This window comes from Vicia villosa, linkage group LG3 (assembly GCF_029867415.1).
Source record: "Vicia villosa cultivar HV-30 ecotype Madison, WI linkage group LG3, Vvil1.0, whole genome shotgun sequence".
NCBI classification, from domain to species: Eukaryota; Viridiplantae; Streptophyta; class Magnoliopsida; order Fabales; family Fabaceae; genus Vicia; species Vicia villosa.
Window position 1 is genome coordinate 91,726,368 of NC_081182.1, and position 17,766 is coordinate 91,744,133.

The 17,766-nt window shown below is 33.1% G+C and overlaps 1 protein-coding gene across 1 annotated transcript; it reads right to left on the minus strand.

The window, feature by feature from the left end:
* Positions 1–11,760: 11,760 nt before the first annotated feature.
* On the minus strand, positions 11,761–13,089 carry LOC131658547 (aspartic proteinase CDR1-like). Its single transcript, XM_058927829.1, has one exon. The coding sequence runs from the start codon at positions 13,087–13,089 to the stop codon at positions 11,761–11,763; it is 1,329 nt and encodes a 442-aa protein (XP_058783812.1).
* Positions 13,090–17,766: the final 4,677 nt, after the last annotated feature.

Genomic DNA, 17,766 nt, shown 5'->3' on the forward strand with positions numbered 1-17,766 from the left:
TGTTTTTTATACACAAAAAAAAAAGTTGTGTATGTTTAAGTTAAGATTCAATTCAACCACTCCGAAATCCTCATAGCAAAGTTCAAATAGTGACTAGTGATTCATAACCACTCATTTCCAATAATGGCTTTTTAAGTGATAAAAGATATTAAATTTATAAATTTAAAGTATTAATTAATATTCTTATATTTTAATGATTCACCGTCAATTTTTTAAGTAAACTAAATTTATGGGGATTTCTTAAAATAACCGTCAAAATCAGGGTGATATTTTTTATTTTAATTTGTGGGAATTTTTTAAAACACCCTCATAATAAGCATCACAATCATGGATGTTTTTTGTAATAATAGTTTTTAAATTTTTTGATGAAAATATATTGTTTCTCACAAATTTTTCATCCTTTCTGACATTAAATAAATTAAATTTTTATTTATTAAAATATAATAAAATTAAATAATTTTTTAAAATAATTTATCTTTAAAATGATTTTGATGAATATCTTTACAGAATATACCTTTAAAATGATAATATAAAACTGATTTCAAAAATATAATAGCAAAAAGTTGAAACACATTGGTGTTGTACTATTATGACCAGTAATCAAAATAAGAAAAAGTTTAAAGACTACGCTAGAGGTGTTGTTCTATATTATGATATTTAATCAAGATAAGAAAAAGTTTAAAGACTATGCCAGAGAGAAATAAATTACTTTTGTTAATGAAATCAACACTAATGATAAAACTTGTGATTTATTTTAAACCAAATACCAATGCAATGTTTCAAAGGTGATACTTGCAAGACCGATTCTCACACTTATCGGTAATGGGATTTTTTGTTTTCACTTTTTTGTTTATTGAAAATTTACATAGTAGTATTCTTGCTACGGGGCTTAACTTCTTGTGCAAGGAATATTTCGTTTATTTTTTTGGACGTCTGTTTTCAACTTGTACATGAGACTAATGAGACTAATATTCAATACTAGATTAGGATTGAGTTAATAGTCATTTGCCCCCCTGCAATAGTAGCGATTTCGGTTTACTCCTCTTTTAAAAAAAAATTTTGTTTTCCCCCTATAATATTAAAATTGTAAGTCTTTTGCCCCCTAAGAGGGAAAATTACCCCCCTGTAAAATATATTTTTTTGATTTTACTCCCTGGTTTTTACACGTTTAAGGGGGTACCCAAATATTACAGGGGGGTAAAACAAATTTTTTTTTAAAAGGGGGGTAAACCGAATATCGCTACTATTGCAGGGGGGCAAATGACTATTAACCCATTAGGATTCATAGCATTCCTCTTGAATATTTGAGTTCCATCCTCTTGAATACATGAGTTCCAAATTTAATTTTTCTATTAAAAGGGGAACTGGGATACCTCTAGCCATAGATAAAGCCATTAACCAAAAGAAACAAAATGAATATTAGTGAATCTTAACCTTTTATATTACCAAGTGGAATATGAGAGAGAAAGTAGAGAGAGAAAGTGGAGAGAGGGGTGGTAACTTGGAGAACAACAAGAAAACTCAACCATGGATAACAGTAGGTTCTAAGAAGCTTAATTGATGCGAACAAGTTTGGGAGAAGATGGGACCTGGCCAACAAGGGTAAGAGGGTGACTGATCGTTCCACATCCTCCTTTTACTTCACATCGTTCCCGGAGAAGATGAAGGCTAGGGACATGTTCGAACTTTTTGAAGAGTATGGTCAGGTGGATGAGGTGATCATTCTCAATAGAAGGAACAAACAAGGGCATAGATTTGGTTTCACACGGTTTTTCAATGTGACAGACGATACAATGCTGGCTACCAAGCTTGACAACATATTTGTGGGGAAGCAAAAACTCTTCGTCAATATTCCAAGATTTCAGTGGAATGTTAGGGAAAGCGTGAGGAAGACTTCTGAAGGGATGAGACACAACTTGGTGCAGCAGGATATAAGAAAGAGGGTAGATGCAAGTTTTAGAGATGGGAGGTCCTATGCGGGGGTGGTGACGAAGGAGGATGAACAAGTGCGAAGCTCGACTGTCAAACATCAGCTAGTGTACGATAAGATAGAAGAAGAAGATTTCAGAAGGTTTAGTAAAGCATATGCGGGGAAGGTGGCAACGGCGGGATTGACCTACAATATTCAAGATGTGTTTGACATGGAGGGTTATTTTGGGATCAAAGTGACGCCTATGGGAGCAAGACTTTGTTTGCTTGAAGAGAGAGGATATGGAGTAGGGTTGAAGAGGTTCTTGGAGGTGAAGAAGTGGAAGTCGGGGATGGTGGATGAAGAAAGAGTCACTTGGGTGAAAATTTTTGGGCTCCCTTGCGATGTGTGGAATGAGAGTTTTTCCAGCTTTATAGCCTTACCTTTTGGAACGTTTATTCGAGCTGATAATAAAACTACTTGCCAAGCTAGGTTGGATGTTGCCCGCTTCTTAATTAGAACCAGTTGTCTTTCCATTATCAATGAATCTTTGTCAGTTAAGATTGCATGAGTTGTGATGAGATTAAAAGTGGTGGAAGACACTCAAGGTCCTCTCAGGGTTTGTGTTGCTTCGGATCATAAGGAAGATGATAATTGTACTGTTTCATCGGAAGAAGTTTCTGATTCAGACTCTGAATGGGATTTTTTTTGTTGAAGACGGTGAAGAAGGGAGAGGTCAAGAGACGGAGAGGGACGAAGGCGGTAAAGGGGAGGGTCTCGAGGCTGAAAAAGCCAAAGCTGCTTTTTCTTCCAACATTAATGGAGAAAAGACGTTTTGCATGAAAATGGGAGGCACATCATGAGGGTTATGCTGAGTCAACAGGAGGTGTGACAGGTGTTGTTGGTACAGCCTGTCTGTTGAAACATGATAGCAGAGTGGGTCCCTTGAAGCACACTAATTCCACAAAAGAAGGAAATAGGCACTTGTCAAGTAATCTGAGGAGAGAGACGCGAAGGAAAGTTACAAAGCATTGGGCCAATTTGATTCAGCATTAAAAGGAATTGGGCCGGTTCTGCGAAAGTCCCACTCGGTGGGAGATGTACCCTTTGCGGTGAATGAGGAATGTTCTAAATCCTCTCGTGCAAATCACGTGAAGGGTAAGGCAGCGTTTGGTTCTTTTCATCAGATTGGGGAACAATCAGAAGGATACCATTTGGATATTTCCAGATCCGCTTTTGAACCTCTACGAAGACAGGAAGTTCAGGCTTGTAAAAAACCTTAAGCAGTTGTGGCCAGTAGAAACGCTATCCAGCAAACAGAGACATCCTCTGAAACAATTTATGATTCGTGCTTGGTGAAGGTTAACGACAAAATGAAGAAGAGTTCCTCTGAAGATTTGGCGATGAAGCTATGGTCCAAGGCTGCGGCTTTTGGAATCACTGGGTGCGAAAAAGATGGTGTGTATGTGGATGCTATCAAGGAGATGGAATCAAGGAACGACATCTCTTCCGTTAAGCAGGTAGTACCTTTGACTATTTCTTAATGAATGTTGTTTCGTATAATTTGCGGGGATGTGGTTCTGTGTTGAAGAGGAAGCATTTTAGCCAATTGATTAAAAAAGAGAAATTTAATCTTTGCCTTGTTCAAGAAACTAAGTTACAGAAGGTTGATGAGAGGTTGATTTATGAGTTATGGGGAGGATCAGATGTGGAGTGGTGTTTTAAAGCGTCGGATGGTAGATCAGGGGGTATGACATCTCTTTGGGGTCGAGGGTTATTCAAATTGAACTTCTGTTTCATGGGGGAAAGGTTTATTGGGATGAACGTTCTGTGGAAGGGAGTTAATATTTATGTTAAAAATGTTTATGCTGCTTGCTGTATTCAAAGAAAGAGGAGATTTTGGAGTGACTTGCTGAATTTTAAGGAGAAGTTTCCGGAGGGTGAATGGTGTGTTGGAGGGGATTTTAATGCAATTAAAGTTGAGGCCGAAACAAGGGGTTGTTCGAGAGTAGTTAATTATACTGAGATGGATGAGTTTAATAGTTTTATGAATAGAATGGAGTTAGTTGATGTAGGGTTAGTTGGGAGGAATTTCTCTTGGTTTAGTTTTGATGGAACTTGCTGTAGCCGAATTGACCGCTTTTTATTGACGGAAGGTTTGTTGGATTTGTGGAAAGTGGAGAATCAGGTGATAGGGAGTAGGGAGCTTTCAGACCATTGTCCCATTTGGTTTAAAGTGAATGTGCGTAATTGGGGGCCTAAACCGTTTAAATTTTTCAACGCTTGGATGAAACATGCTGAATTCTACTATTTTGTTGAAAAGTGTTGGCTTGATGCACCTAGAAGTAATAGATCCATTTATGCTTTCAAGGAAAAACTTAAGTTTCTTCGTTGTAAACTTTGGGTGTGGAATGTGGAGGTTTTCGGTCTTTTGGATCTTCAAGAAGAGAATGCTTTCAAAGAATTAAATGCTTTGGAATTTGCAATGACGGGCGATAATCCGGTGGATATTGATTCATTGGCCATCAATCGTTCGATGGCTTCAAAAAAAGTGTGGGAGGTGGTGCGTCATAAGGAGAGTTTTTTACGTCAAAAGGCGCGGGCTCTTTGGTTAAAGGATGGTGATTCCAATGCGCGATTCTTTCATAAGGTAATCAAAAGCCGTAATAGAAGGAATTCTTTTGGGGGGTTGAATGGGGTTGATGGTTGGATAGATGATGTGGGGGTGGTCAAGGAAGAAGTTAGAAGGCATTTCGAAAGTAGATTTTCCGAAAATACTTATTCAAGGCCGGTTTTAGAAGGGGTTGATTTTGTCGCCTTATCGTTGGATGATTCTTTAAATCTTGAGGGGATGTTTTTGGAGGAGGAAGTGAAGGATGTTATTTGGAGTTCCGATGGTGATAAGAGCCCGGGGCCGGATGGTTTTAACATGGGTTTTTACAAGGTTTGTTGGCCGTTTTTAAAAAATGATATTATGGATTGTGTCAACGAGTTCTTTGAATTTGCAACACTTCCTAAAGCAATTACCGCCTCTTTTCTTGCTCTAATTCCAAAAGTGGAAAATCCGAGTTGTTTGGATGAGTTTAGACCAATTTGTCTAATCGGTAGTCTGTATTGGATTCTTGCTAATTTGCTTGCTAATAGATTGAAGAAGGTGATTGGAAAGCTAGTTTCGAATTGTCAATCGGCTTTTGTGGCGGGAAGGAATATGTTATATGAAATGGTGATTGTAAATTAAATTTTGGATATGGCAGAAAGGAAAAACTTGGAATGTATGATGGTGAAAGTTGATTTTGAGAAGGCGTATGATTGTGTGTCATGGGATTACTTCAAATTTTTGTTGCGAAGGATGGGTTTTGGAACTAGATGGACGAGTTGGACGGAAGCTTTGGTGTTTAATAGCACAATGTCTATTCTTGTTAATGGTATCCCGACGAGAGATTTTATTGTTACTAGGGGTCTTAGGCAAGGGGATCCTCTTTCCCCTTTTCTCTTTCTTTTAGTGGCAGAAGGTTTGTCGGCTTTGATGAGGAAAGCGTCAATTTTGGGTGATTATGGTGGATTCAAAGTTGGTCATCATTTGCATTTTGAGATTCTTCAATTTGCAGATGATACGCTTTTAATTGGGGACGGATCGAGGAATAATCTTTGGAGTATTAAGGTCATTCTTAGGGGGTTTGAGTTGGTATCCGGTCTTCGGGTAAATTTATTAAAGAGTCGGTTGGTGGGGGTTAATTTGGAGGCGGATTTGATTCAAGCGGCTTCAACTTTTCTTAATTGCGAGGTGGGTTTCTTTTCCTTTTCTTTTCTTGGAATACCGATAGGTGTTAATCATAGAAGGAAGGAGATGTGGAGACCGGTTGTTTCTAAGTTGCGTAGAATATTGGATTCGTGGAGATATAAGCATCTTTTAATTGGTGTTAGAGTTACTCTCTTAAATTTGGTTTTGTCTAGTATTCCCATCTATCTTTTCTCATTTTACAAAGCTCCTAAAGTGGTCATAAAGGACACTATCAAGATTCAAAGGTGTTTTCTTTGGGGTGGGGTGGAAGGGGAGAAGAAGGTGAGTTGGATTGGATGGAATACGGTTCGTCGTACAAAGAAGGAGGGAGGTTTAAAAGTGAAGCATTGTGGGATGTTCAATGTGGCGTTGCTTAGTAAATGGAGATGGAGGATATTGAGTGAAAAAAATCTTTTATGGACTAACCTTCTTTCTTGCAGGTACGGTGACATAACAAGGACTATGCTTTCAAACTCGGTCATTCACAAAAGAAATAAGGTTTCGCTTTGGTGGAAGGATATTTACATGATAGGCTCGGGAGGAGTGGGACCATTGGAGAATTGGTTTTCTTCTTCCATTCTTAGCAAACTTGGTAATGGAGACATTATTGATTTTTGGTTAGATAGGTGGTTGGGGGGTATTCCTTTTTGTTATCGATTTCCGTCTCTTTTTAGTTTTGCCGATCCTTTGTGTTCAAAAGTGAGTGATAATGGCTTTTGGATTTCCGGTTCTTGGGTTTGACGGATTAATTTCATCGAGTCCTTTAGAGGGGAAATAGATGGTGAAAGTGTGGAGTCTCTTTTACCGATTTTAGGTGGGAATGAACCAAAAGTTGGTGTAGATGATACTTTCATGTGGTGGAAAAACTCGAAGGGGTTTTCAGTTAAGAATGTCTACCTAATGGTTTTGGAAGGGAATAGTCGGGGTTCGACTCTTGATGATAATCTCTTAAATGCCTTGAATGGTCTTTGGAAAACTAAAATTCCAAGTAAGATTTTAATTTTTGGTTGGAGACTCTTGTTAAATAGAATTCCGACGAAGGATAATTTGGCAAAACAGAAGATTTTGGTGGATCCGTTGCTTTTGTTGTGTCCGCTTTGTGGAAAGGAGGAGGAAAATGCGGAGCATCTCTTTGCTTTGTGTCCGATATCTCTTCAATGGTGGCATATGTTTTGTGATTGACTTCGGATTGATGGTGCAATCTTTTCGGGTAATATTTTTAATCGCCTTTGTTCGTTGGAGTCTATTTGTAGAATCAAATATAAGATTAATAGTAGATGAATTTTTGGGTTGGATTTTTGTTGGGAGGTTTGGAATTGTAGAAATGAGATTACTTTTAATAATGTCTTGTTGCGTAATTTTGATGCGCTTGGGATGATGGAATTAGTAGCTTGGGAATGGTTCTTATGTTCATACAATTCTAGAGACTCCATTTATTGGGTTGATTGGTGTGTCAATCCAACTCTTTGTTTCTCTTTGTACGTGGAGGTGTGGTTTTTCTTTGTATTTTGGGAGTGGTTTAGGCTCATCTCTTTTGTAATTGTGGGTTAGCACCCCTTGTGCTTTTTAATACACCTTCTTTGATTATCAAAAAATAAAACCTTTTATATTTTTCTTATCTCGTTGGAAGTGATTTTGATGTTGACGTAGAATATGAAAATATTCTTTTATTTTAAAAATCTCGTCATATAATTGTGAAGTTGTATGTCTATGCTATATTATGCATGTCTATGCTATATTATGCAAGGACGAAAGAGACAAACTAGTATAAACTCCATGTACACCCCCCCTCTCTCTCTCTCTCTCTCTCTCTCTCTCTCTCTCCTTTTTAATTTTTTGTAAAACATTGCATGATTAGGTTATTCTTTATTGCTTTCTAGAAATTGCACGCCATTAGGGTTTCTTTTGGTAGTGATTTATTGTAAAGGTATAAGTTTTATTAGAATTTACACTTTGATTTTGGACCCATTTGTTTGGGCTTTTTTTAAAAAAATGATTTTTATAGTGTTACATAATTTTGTGTAAAAAAAATTTACAAATAAACTTTTCATAAAAGCTTCAAATGAAAATTTAGTTTGTATAGTTCTTAAAATGTTTCTTTAGGTATTTCATCTTGTCATCGAAATTTTTTTGGATATCAAAATTTCAAAAAATCACTTAATTTTGAAGCTATTTCAAATAGATTTTCATAAAAATTATTTTTGAAATATAACTTTTTGAAAAAATTGTGATTTTGACCATGTTTTGGTCTTCAATAATGTATGTTTATGCTATAGGATGTCAAAATTAGTGTTTCAATTTAGAAAAAACAAATATAAAAAAATTGTAATATTTTAAAAAACAGTTTTGTAAAATCTCTTTTCAAAAATACAAAGAAAAAAATCTATTTTTTTAAAGCTGAAACAAACAGGCCCTTTGCTTATTGTGGACTAACTTGAAAATTGTGGTTGTAGAGTTCACTAAGTGGGAATATTGTAAAATCACACTACTTGTGTATTTTGTTAGCTATCCAATACATTGCTAGTTTTTACATTTGGTTGAATTTGATTGTCAATCTTGATTGTGTTGTGAGCTGTTTACCTCTCCATAAGTCAATTCCAATCGATAAGCTAAATTGCTCTATTTGAAAAAATGTTTCCGCTACAAAAAGTTACTTTTGTTTTTGAAACTCATGTAAAACATTTTTAAACTATTTTTAAATCGAAAGTTTTTTGTGAAAGATCTATTCACCCCTCTCTATATTTTTTTTACCCATATTCACACCCTACAATTGGCTTATAGTTGATCTTTTGATAAAGTCTAAGTGACTCGAAAGTTTGTGAATATGGGTGATGAGGATCGGAAGAGCGTATATTAAATCAATTTCAAAATACTGCCTCACTAAATCAACTTATATTCCCTCGGATTCGCCTAAAAATCGATGTGTTTTCTCTATTGCATGAATACTTCATAGAACTAGACTCTAACTTTTCATTAACCTATCAACAAACACTCTAACTGCATCGTCATTCTCTTCACAAAAATGCTAAGCGATTTTCATCAAAAAACTTTCAACATCAACTCAAACATCATCTCTTTTCAACATCAATTATTCCAACACCAACTCGTTGTAGCTTCGTCATCACATTTGAAGTACGTAACTCACCACTGAAATATTGTTTATCATTGAAATGGTGATAGTTCTTACAAAATAGAAATGATGTCATGTACTAACTATAAATAGCGTAACTTGTGTTGTGTAACTAGAAATGACCATGACTTGTGTTGTGTAACTAGTAATGATTGTGACTTGTTTTGTGTCAAGTTTTTTGTGATAGAGATGATTTCTCCCATTGTGTATGTTTTATTTTAGCACTTGTAAGTCCAAGTTGATACACTATTAAAATAATTTGCAGTATCCTATTATTGAGACAATGAACTTAAACTAAATTTTAGTACACCAATGTGACCAATAAATTTCACATTTTATTTCATATCTCTTTAAGAGCATCTCTAATTGTTTTATTTTTTCAAGAAATTTATTTTAACACTTGTACCTTAATAAAAGGTCATTACAATGCTGTAACTAAAGGTGTCAGCATGGAATACCAGACCTTAAACTGACTGACCTTGTGGGACTCGAGCATTTTAGGATCAGGCCAAAAATAATTGTTGTAATCAACTACCTATCATTGAAAAATGCCACTAAAAATCCTATATTACCCATTAACTCAAATTTCATTTACGCTACAAAATAATCTTTTTCGTAATTTACTAAATAAAATGGTACTAACAAATCAAATGTTTCCTTTCGTCCAAGTGACACTTAATATTTTCAAAATTTATGGGGTCCTCTTCGTTACCCGGGGAAAGCTTTTGTTCACAGGGTCCACTTCATTCTCTCTTTCTCGTGTACCCTCGTTCTCCCTCTCTTTCCTATCAATCGTATTTCTCTCTATTCTTCCTTTCTTCTTTCCTCTTTCTCCCTCTTTTTTCCTTCATTCATCTCTCTCTCTCTCTCTCTCTCTCTATCTCTCTCTCTCTCTCTCTCTCTCTCTCTCTCTCTCTCTCTCTCTCTCTCTCTCTCTCTCTCTCTCTCTCTCTCTCTCTCTCTCTCTCTCTCTCTCTCTCTCTCTCTCTCTTCTTATCCCTTCAAACTCTAGCAGATTCATCACTCTCCTTGGTGCCTTAAATCGTTGCTCGATCATCTCCATGACATATCCATTCAACATTTTAAGGATTTGTTCATTGAAAATGGTAAGCTCATCTCGTCCATCTTTCAAATCGGTTTGCATTTTTCTTCCTTTTCGTTTTTCGTTTACGTTTTCGTTATTGTTTCACAGTTCTATTTTGATTATAAATCTCTTCAAAAATGTTCAAATAAGCTTCCACTCTCGAGAAATGTTCAGTTTTCGATGTGAAATGGGTGTGTAAGATGTTATGTTTATTTTTCGGTCCTTTGTAGTGATTCTGATTTGATGATATCTTATGATGTTGTTTGGTTTGATTGGTTTGATTGTAGGAAGAAAGGGGTATCTGTTTGATTTACAGGTTATTTTTACGGTTAGGTTTGATGATTTTCGGATTAACAAATTTAAGATTGTTTTGTTTTTGGTTAGGTTATGCTTATTAGGGTTTAGTGAAACCACTAGCGTAGAAGCAACCGCCAGAGAAGAAGAAAAAATGGATAGATTCAATGGCGGTAGTGTTTGTTGTGTCAACATAGATGCTTATGAGACAATTGCTGAAGCTGGATGGTATTAAGGCTGAAGGTGAAGCGAAGTTGCAGAGAAAATCCGAGGTAACATTTTTGGTGTTACAAAAATGATTGCTTCGATTGTATTGGAAAAAAAGGAAAAACCCTCTTTGAGGGTTCATATTATACATCGGTTTTTGGTTGATTTATTCGAATTTATTTATTGACGTAATTCTTGATTTATTTGAATTTATCTATTGACATAATACTTTGGATTCCTTTCATACAAGTGCATCGCATGCAGAACACCGTGGATACTTTGGATTCCTTTAAGGCAAGAAACTCCAAACTTTTTAGCAACATTGCTTCAGTCAGTCTTGTAACACTGCATAGGATTACTCCTCCAGATATGATACTCTGCCCTGAAACCCCCAAAGGAAGCAGTACGATTGAAGTTTAACCTTTTTTACGATAGACAACACCGACATGCTCAAGTTCTGAAAGATCCTCTAGTTCTGTGCTTTCAAAATAACCCACACCGCTGCTATCCAAATGATATGTAAAGCAATACGACAAGCCTTTACCACCCCTCCCAAAGCTACAAATTGATCATAATGCTCTTTGCAATTGTCCTGAGAGACCGACATGAATCCTAGCCACCCAGCAAGGATTGGCCAAACTTTACCAAAATGAGAACATCAGACAAAAAAAAAATGATCCCTATTCTCAATCTGAGTACAATCATTAGGACAAGGCTGATTCTCAACTAATAAAATATTGTGCCTAACCAAATTATCTTTAGTCGGTAATCTATTACATAAAAACCGCCTAAGAATGGAAAAATTGTTTAGGGGTTTTTAATTGATATTAATAATTAATTATCAACTCAATCTTTAAATATTTGAGGACTAAATTGATAAGATCGGTGATATTTTATGAATTAAATTGACTAATTCTCATATAAATATGTTATTATGTATTATAATCGTGAAAATTAACAAATTAATCAAATCCAAATAACACATAATCAAATAAGGTCAGATTTGGATATTTTCTCCCAAATAAACAATTAAAATATGACATGATTATATGATATTTTAACCTTTAAACTCAATTTTTCCTCAAATTTGATCATTATTAAAACTCAATCACCCTTAGTAAAATATTTATTTTTTAAAATATTTTCAACGAGGAATTTGATTGAATTTCATAAAAGAATGAACTCATCATACAAATTACATAAACTTCTGGATGAACTAGCTTATTAGTACCAAACTCAAAGTATATTCCTTAAAAAAGACAATTGAAAATACTCTTAAAGACATATGGAACAAAATACAAATTTTATTATTCAATCATCATATATTAAGTTCTACAATCAGATTTTAAACGCATTCAGTAGCTAGTACAATCGATAGGCTTAAAAGAGACAATATTTTTGTTGAGGTCATAACCAATCAAATAGTTCACTTGTGCCATGGTTCCAAGGATGCCTAATCCATTTTCGTAGGGGCGAAATGCAAAGCATTTAACTTCCTCTCCTTGGAATAAAGAATAAAAGGCTCCCTTAGAATCTATTTTAACATCCGCACCTTTAAAATGTATTGTAATTGGTGGAAAATTTTGTTGTTTGGATGTGGTATTATAACAAAGGCGGGATAGATCTTCATTAAATTGAAAACGCTCTAGTTTAACCATTTTTTTCATAGCTGATTCTAACCTATAGTAAAAACGATGTGGAAGAATAGAGACAGGAGTACCTGAGTCAATTATGATGTTATGCGTAGAAGCATTTGTTCCTTCACGTTTAAACCCTCTATACTTTATTCTTTTATTTCCCACACTAAATGCTTTCACAGTTAGGTAGTAATAATCCTTTTGGCGGTTTCCTATCATTTTTACTATAGGAGTTGAGACAACATTGTCACCGGTAACAATAGCATCATCTCCAATATTGAGTTTGCTAGATCTAATAGACTTGCTATTATACTGATCAATTAAACAATATGAAAATTTTCCTCCAATTGAAGGTCCTAATTGTTTAATTAGTGACGTATCTCCAATTCCAAAGCCAATAACACCCGAACTTGGACCATTATACATTGGTTGACCATTATTGTGTCCGCATCCTATAACAATGTTAGGATATGAGACAAAAGAATTGGTGACCGAATCTAATGTAATAGTCTCTACACCAAGATCTCCACTTGTGTTATATCCACGACCATAATCTAATGTATATTGGCAAACATCTCCATTGTAAGAACAAGAAGTATCCTCCATAGATTTACATGTTCTAGATGAGCATGAAATATTTTTGTAGCTTGAAGATTTTGAAGGATTAAAAATAGGAGATGTTTGATTGTAACATGAATTACAAGGTATGCATTGAAGCCAGATTAAGTTACTACCTGTATCTAAAATTCCATAAACCTTAAATGGTGGGGTACCAACCGAATAACTTATGATATATGTGCCGTCATCATAGGGCATATATGTCTCAAGTTTGTTTTTAGTATGAGAAGGTTCTTTGAATAAATAATTGGCGCGATTGATAGATTGTTGCACAATATTGAAACTTCTTTGAAATTTAGTTTGTGTAGGATTGTAAAATGGTGATTTGAAAAAATCACGGTGAATGAGTTCAACACTTAAACCACGAGAGATAACTATTAAACAAGAAAAGAAAATGAAGATAAAGATAAAAAATGAAAAATGTGTCATTGTTCTAGATGTTTGAGTGAAAACTATTCTAAACTATATTCTTTCAATGCTTTATATAAGATGGAGAATGTAGATAGATGAAAAAAAAAAATAAAAACAACAGAAATTAGATCATACAAAATAATTCCTTCATTTTTTATTATAAATAAAAATTTATTTTTAAATTTATTGAATTGTAGGTCAATATAAAGACAAGATACATTTCTAAAAATAAAAAGTATCTTATAATATATAAAAGGAATTGTGAAAATGGGTTAATCCCATATTTATAACTTTTTGATAAAATAAATATATTTGTTAACTATTATACCTATTTTAAATAATTGATTTGACTTTTTTGTTTACCGGATAATATTAATATATTTTCATTCAATGTATAATTTAAAAAATGGTAATATTAATTGATTTCATAATAACCGATTTCATACAATATTTTTTAAAATAAGGAAACCTGATAATTGTTATTTAAGTGACCGACCCACCCTAAATAATTATAATACTCTCGTCTGGTTTACAAAGGAAAAATTTATTTTTTAAAATTTATTAAATAATTAATCTATTTAGAGATATAATAAATTAGATATATTAATTATTCAATATATTTTTTATTAAAAAATATATTCATTAACTCAAATTAGAAAATACAGATCAAGATTGCTAAAAACTACAAACAAATTGAAGAATATGACGTTATTTTAAATATAAGAAAATTTTATTTAAAAATGTATATTTATACTAATTATTTAGGAGGTTAAAGGTAGTGCACTGACAGTGTAAAAAAGTTTTACACTGTCATGCAATAGAAACAAATCGTTTTGCCATGTCATATAATTTTTTTAAAAATTAAAGTCTGATTTATTTTGATTCATGGTTGTGATTGGTTGACAGTGTAAAACTTTTTACACTGTCAGTGCATCACCCATTTTCTCATTATTTAGATACGATGTTTTTATATTTTTTTTCCAAAAATAATTTATTGGATATGAACTTAATACAAATCTGAATCAATTTTTTATTTTAAATAATTTTAGATTAAAATTGAAATAATTAAATTAAATCATTTCATTTGGACTATTTTTAATCATATTCTTCAGTTTTATTTCACACTTTTTCTATACTTAAAATATTTTTTGAAATATAAGGCATATAAGTATACGATAATCTTATACTATTTATAAAATATTTATTTCCTCATTTTGAATACACATCTTAAATGAATATTATCAAACACTCATCTTGATTTTGATATATAAAGTTTCCGTTTATGTTTTATTTTTTATTTAAGTAATCTATATTATGTGAATCAATTACGTATAAATATTTTATGGCATATAAAATCACTTTTTGAAACTTAGTATATGATTACATAATAATAATAATAATAATAATAATAATAATAATAATAATAATAATAATAATAATAATAATAATAATAATAATTTGTTTTTGAAGATAGAATCTTATCATAAATATATATTTTGTAACAAAAAAAATTAAAACAGTCATCACAAATATATATATATATATATATATATATATATATATATATATATATATATATATATATATATATATATATATATATATATATATATATATATATATATATATATATATATATATATATATATATATATATATATATATATATATATATATATATATATAATATTCTTCAACTTTAATTCAACTTTTTTAGTATTTGAAATAATTTTTTATAATATAAGTCATATGAATATTCGATAATTATACAATATTTATAAAAGATTTATTTCCTCTTAAATAGACATCTCAAATTGCTATAATTAAATAGTTTAATTGGGAAATTAAACTTTTGATTGTGTAAATTTAAGAAAAAACTATTTTGGGAATTCTTTATTTATATAAAGTTTCCATTCTTGCTTTATTTGATATTTTTTAAAATCCTACTTTATTTTATAAATAATTGATTTTAGAGTTATTTTTTATTCTATTTAAATAATCAATACCTTGATGGCATATAAAAATTCATTTTTTGAAATTTAGTAAACAATTACGTATTTGATATGTTTTAACTTTAAATTTTTTTATATTTTTAAACATGGATTTGTTTATAAAACGGTTTTTAAAAATATTACAAGTTTTGATTGAAGTATTGTCGAAGTCACATTTTTTTTCTTCAAAAAGTTTAAAAATGCTTTTTATGAAAAGATATTTGAAATAGCTTCAAAGTGTCCGCTTGTTTTGACTTTTTCTAAAAATGATTTTTATAGTGTTACATAATTGTGTTAAAAAATTTATAAAGAAACTTTTCATAAAAGTTTCAAAAGAAAAATTTCGTTTGAATATTTGTTCTTAAAATGTTATTTTGGATATTTCATCTTCTAATTGAAACTTTGTTTGGATAGCAAAATTTCAAATAATCACAGAAATTTCAAAATTTCAAATAATGTAGGGAAAATGAATATAACAAAAGGCCACGAAGGGCAAAGAAATATCACAAGAAAAACCAAGTCACTAACTCTCCTCCTAAGTTGCTTCCTTCACAATATCATCCTTGTGCTAGGGGCTCCATATTCATCTCCTTCCGTCATCACACCATCATCATAGGTGTTCATGGAGGAAGCAACACTTTTAGGCTTTGGAGGGCCACAATCTCTTCTTCCACTAGCTGGCTGTCACAAACAACCTTAAGGAAGTCCATTTTTGCTAATATCCAGATTGTGATAGAAGAAGAAAATGTGCTCTTTTTCCCGCCCAAAGTAGACTCTAGAAGTAGACATAACCTCACCAGTGAGCTTTCACCACTCCCCATCTAGACCCTTTTAATAAAAGAGGGAGGCATACAAAGACTCTCGTAAGGACTTCTCATTTGTTCTAATCTCTACAACCTTGGTTTTCACATCTGTCAGCTTCTCCTCCCATGTCTCCTTGTCTTTTTGTAGTACCTTCAGCAAACTCTAGCTTTCATTATAACCATCCATACATTTATGGAGCTTCGCCTCTCCTTCTCAACCCGATCTTATCACTCTCGATCCATACCATCTAGCATCAACGCCCTAAGGTTATATGTCATACTTACAATGTCGGGAGTCGATTTAGATCGAAGGGCCTGGTAGTTGTAACACCCAGTTTTCATTATTCAATAATTTAGTGTTATTTTGATGTTTTGCTGATTTATTGGATAATTTGCCTTGATGTTATATAATAATTGTGATATCGGAGGGTATGTATCCTTAGAATAGAGGGTAGTTCCTTTGATTTAGAAGTTGTAGAATCGAATAAATATAATTAGTTGTAATTACTTATTTGATTGGATTTATTAGAAGATTAGATGATTTAATATGATTGGAATAAGAATTATTATTGAGATTTAATAATAACAATAAAATAATTGATTAAAAATAGTAATTGGACCATAAAATGTGTTAGTATGAGTAGAGAGGAGGTGTGATGTTAAGCCCATTAGAGAGACGGAAATTAGTAAGGAATTAATAAAATAAGAGAATTAGAAGAAATTAGGGAAGTTATAGAATTTTGGAAGAGAATGTGAAATAGAGAGAAGCTGAGCTAGGGCAAAGGGAGAACCTCCATTGGTCGAGCGACTTTTGAAGAAAATTGCTAAGGCAAGGGCGAGGTTCATACTCTCTAAGGGTTGACATGATGATGGGTATGGTAGAGATTAGGCTTCATAATCCTATATCCATGAATGTGTGAAGAATTTGATGTTTTAATGTGTTTATGGATGTTGTGAATGAATTGTAATGTGTGTGCAAATCATGGAATTGATGTTTGTATGTGAATAATGGTATGATGTTGGTATTTGCATTGAAAAATTATGATTATTGGTGATTTTCGTATGGGAAAGTATGGGTTTTTGGGGTATTGAAGGGTTGAGGTTCGTAGCAGCAAAACAACAAATTTTTGGGTCTGCTACAGCAGGAACCGGTTCCCCAAATAAGGGAACCGAGTTCCTAGAATTTCGGGAGCCAAAAATGTGATTTTTAACTGGGAGAACCGGTTCCCCTAATAGAGGATCCGGGTTCCACTGAATCGAACCGACTTTTCTTAAAAACTTCAAAAAGCGATAACTTTTGACTCGGGTGTTCGTTTGACGCGCTGTTTGGACCGTTGGGAAATTTTAATTGTTTATTGAAGTATGTTTACAGCTTGAAGCTGATTTTGTTGGATTAGGATGCCATGATATTTCTAAGGTTGAATATGTTGAATTCCGTTGCGTAAATGAAAGTTGTTCATTTTGAAGATTATATCGTTTTGAAAGGTTCATCCATTTATACGTGTTATGTATCTGTTAATATTATGAGCAACTTTTGTGTTATGAAGTAAATGTGACATCCTGATTGTGATGAATTGTTTTCGAATGAAGAATCTTATACTCTAATTATTATTAAAATTATACGGGGTAAATTGGGGTGTTACAATAGTCACTAGGAAATTCCTTGGAGGAGGGGATATGGGAACTCTATAAGTTAAGGGAATCGAAACCGGAGTCACTCCACAAAGTAAGAGGAGTTGGTTGAGCCTCGCCTTCATGCGGTTTCTGAATGCTCGCCTTCCCTTGAATAGGCTGGGTGGTACCAACAGTTGGAGAAATGCCTTCTTCCATTCTTAGAGCCTTCACATTGGGTGAATAGGGAGATGGATCATCAACTTTACTTTTCCTCCCTTTGAAGATAA

What these genes read in the sequence shown, in the direction of transcription:
- LOC131658547 (XM_058927829.1), bottom strand. Translation starts at nt 13,089, where the DNA reads ATGACACATTTTTCATTTTTTATCTTTATCTTCATTTTCTTTTCTTGT.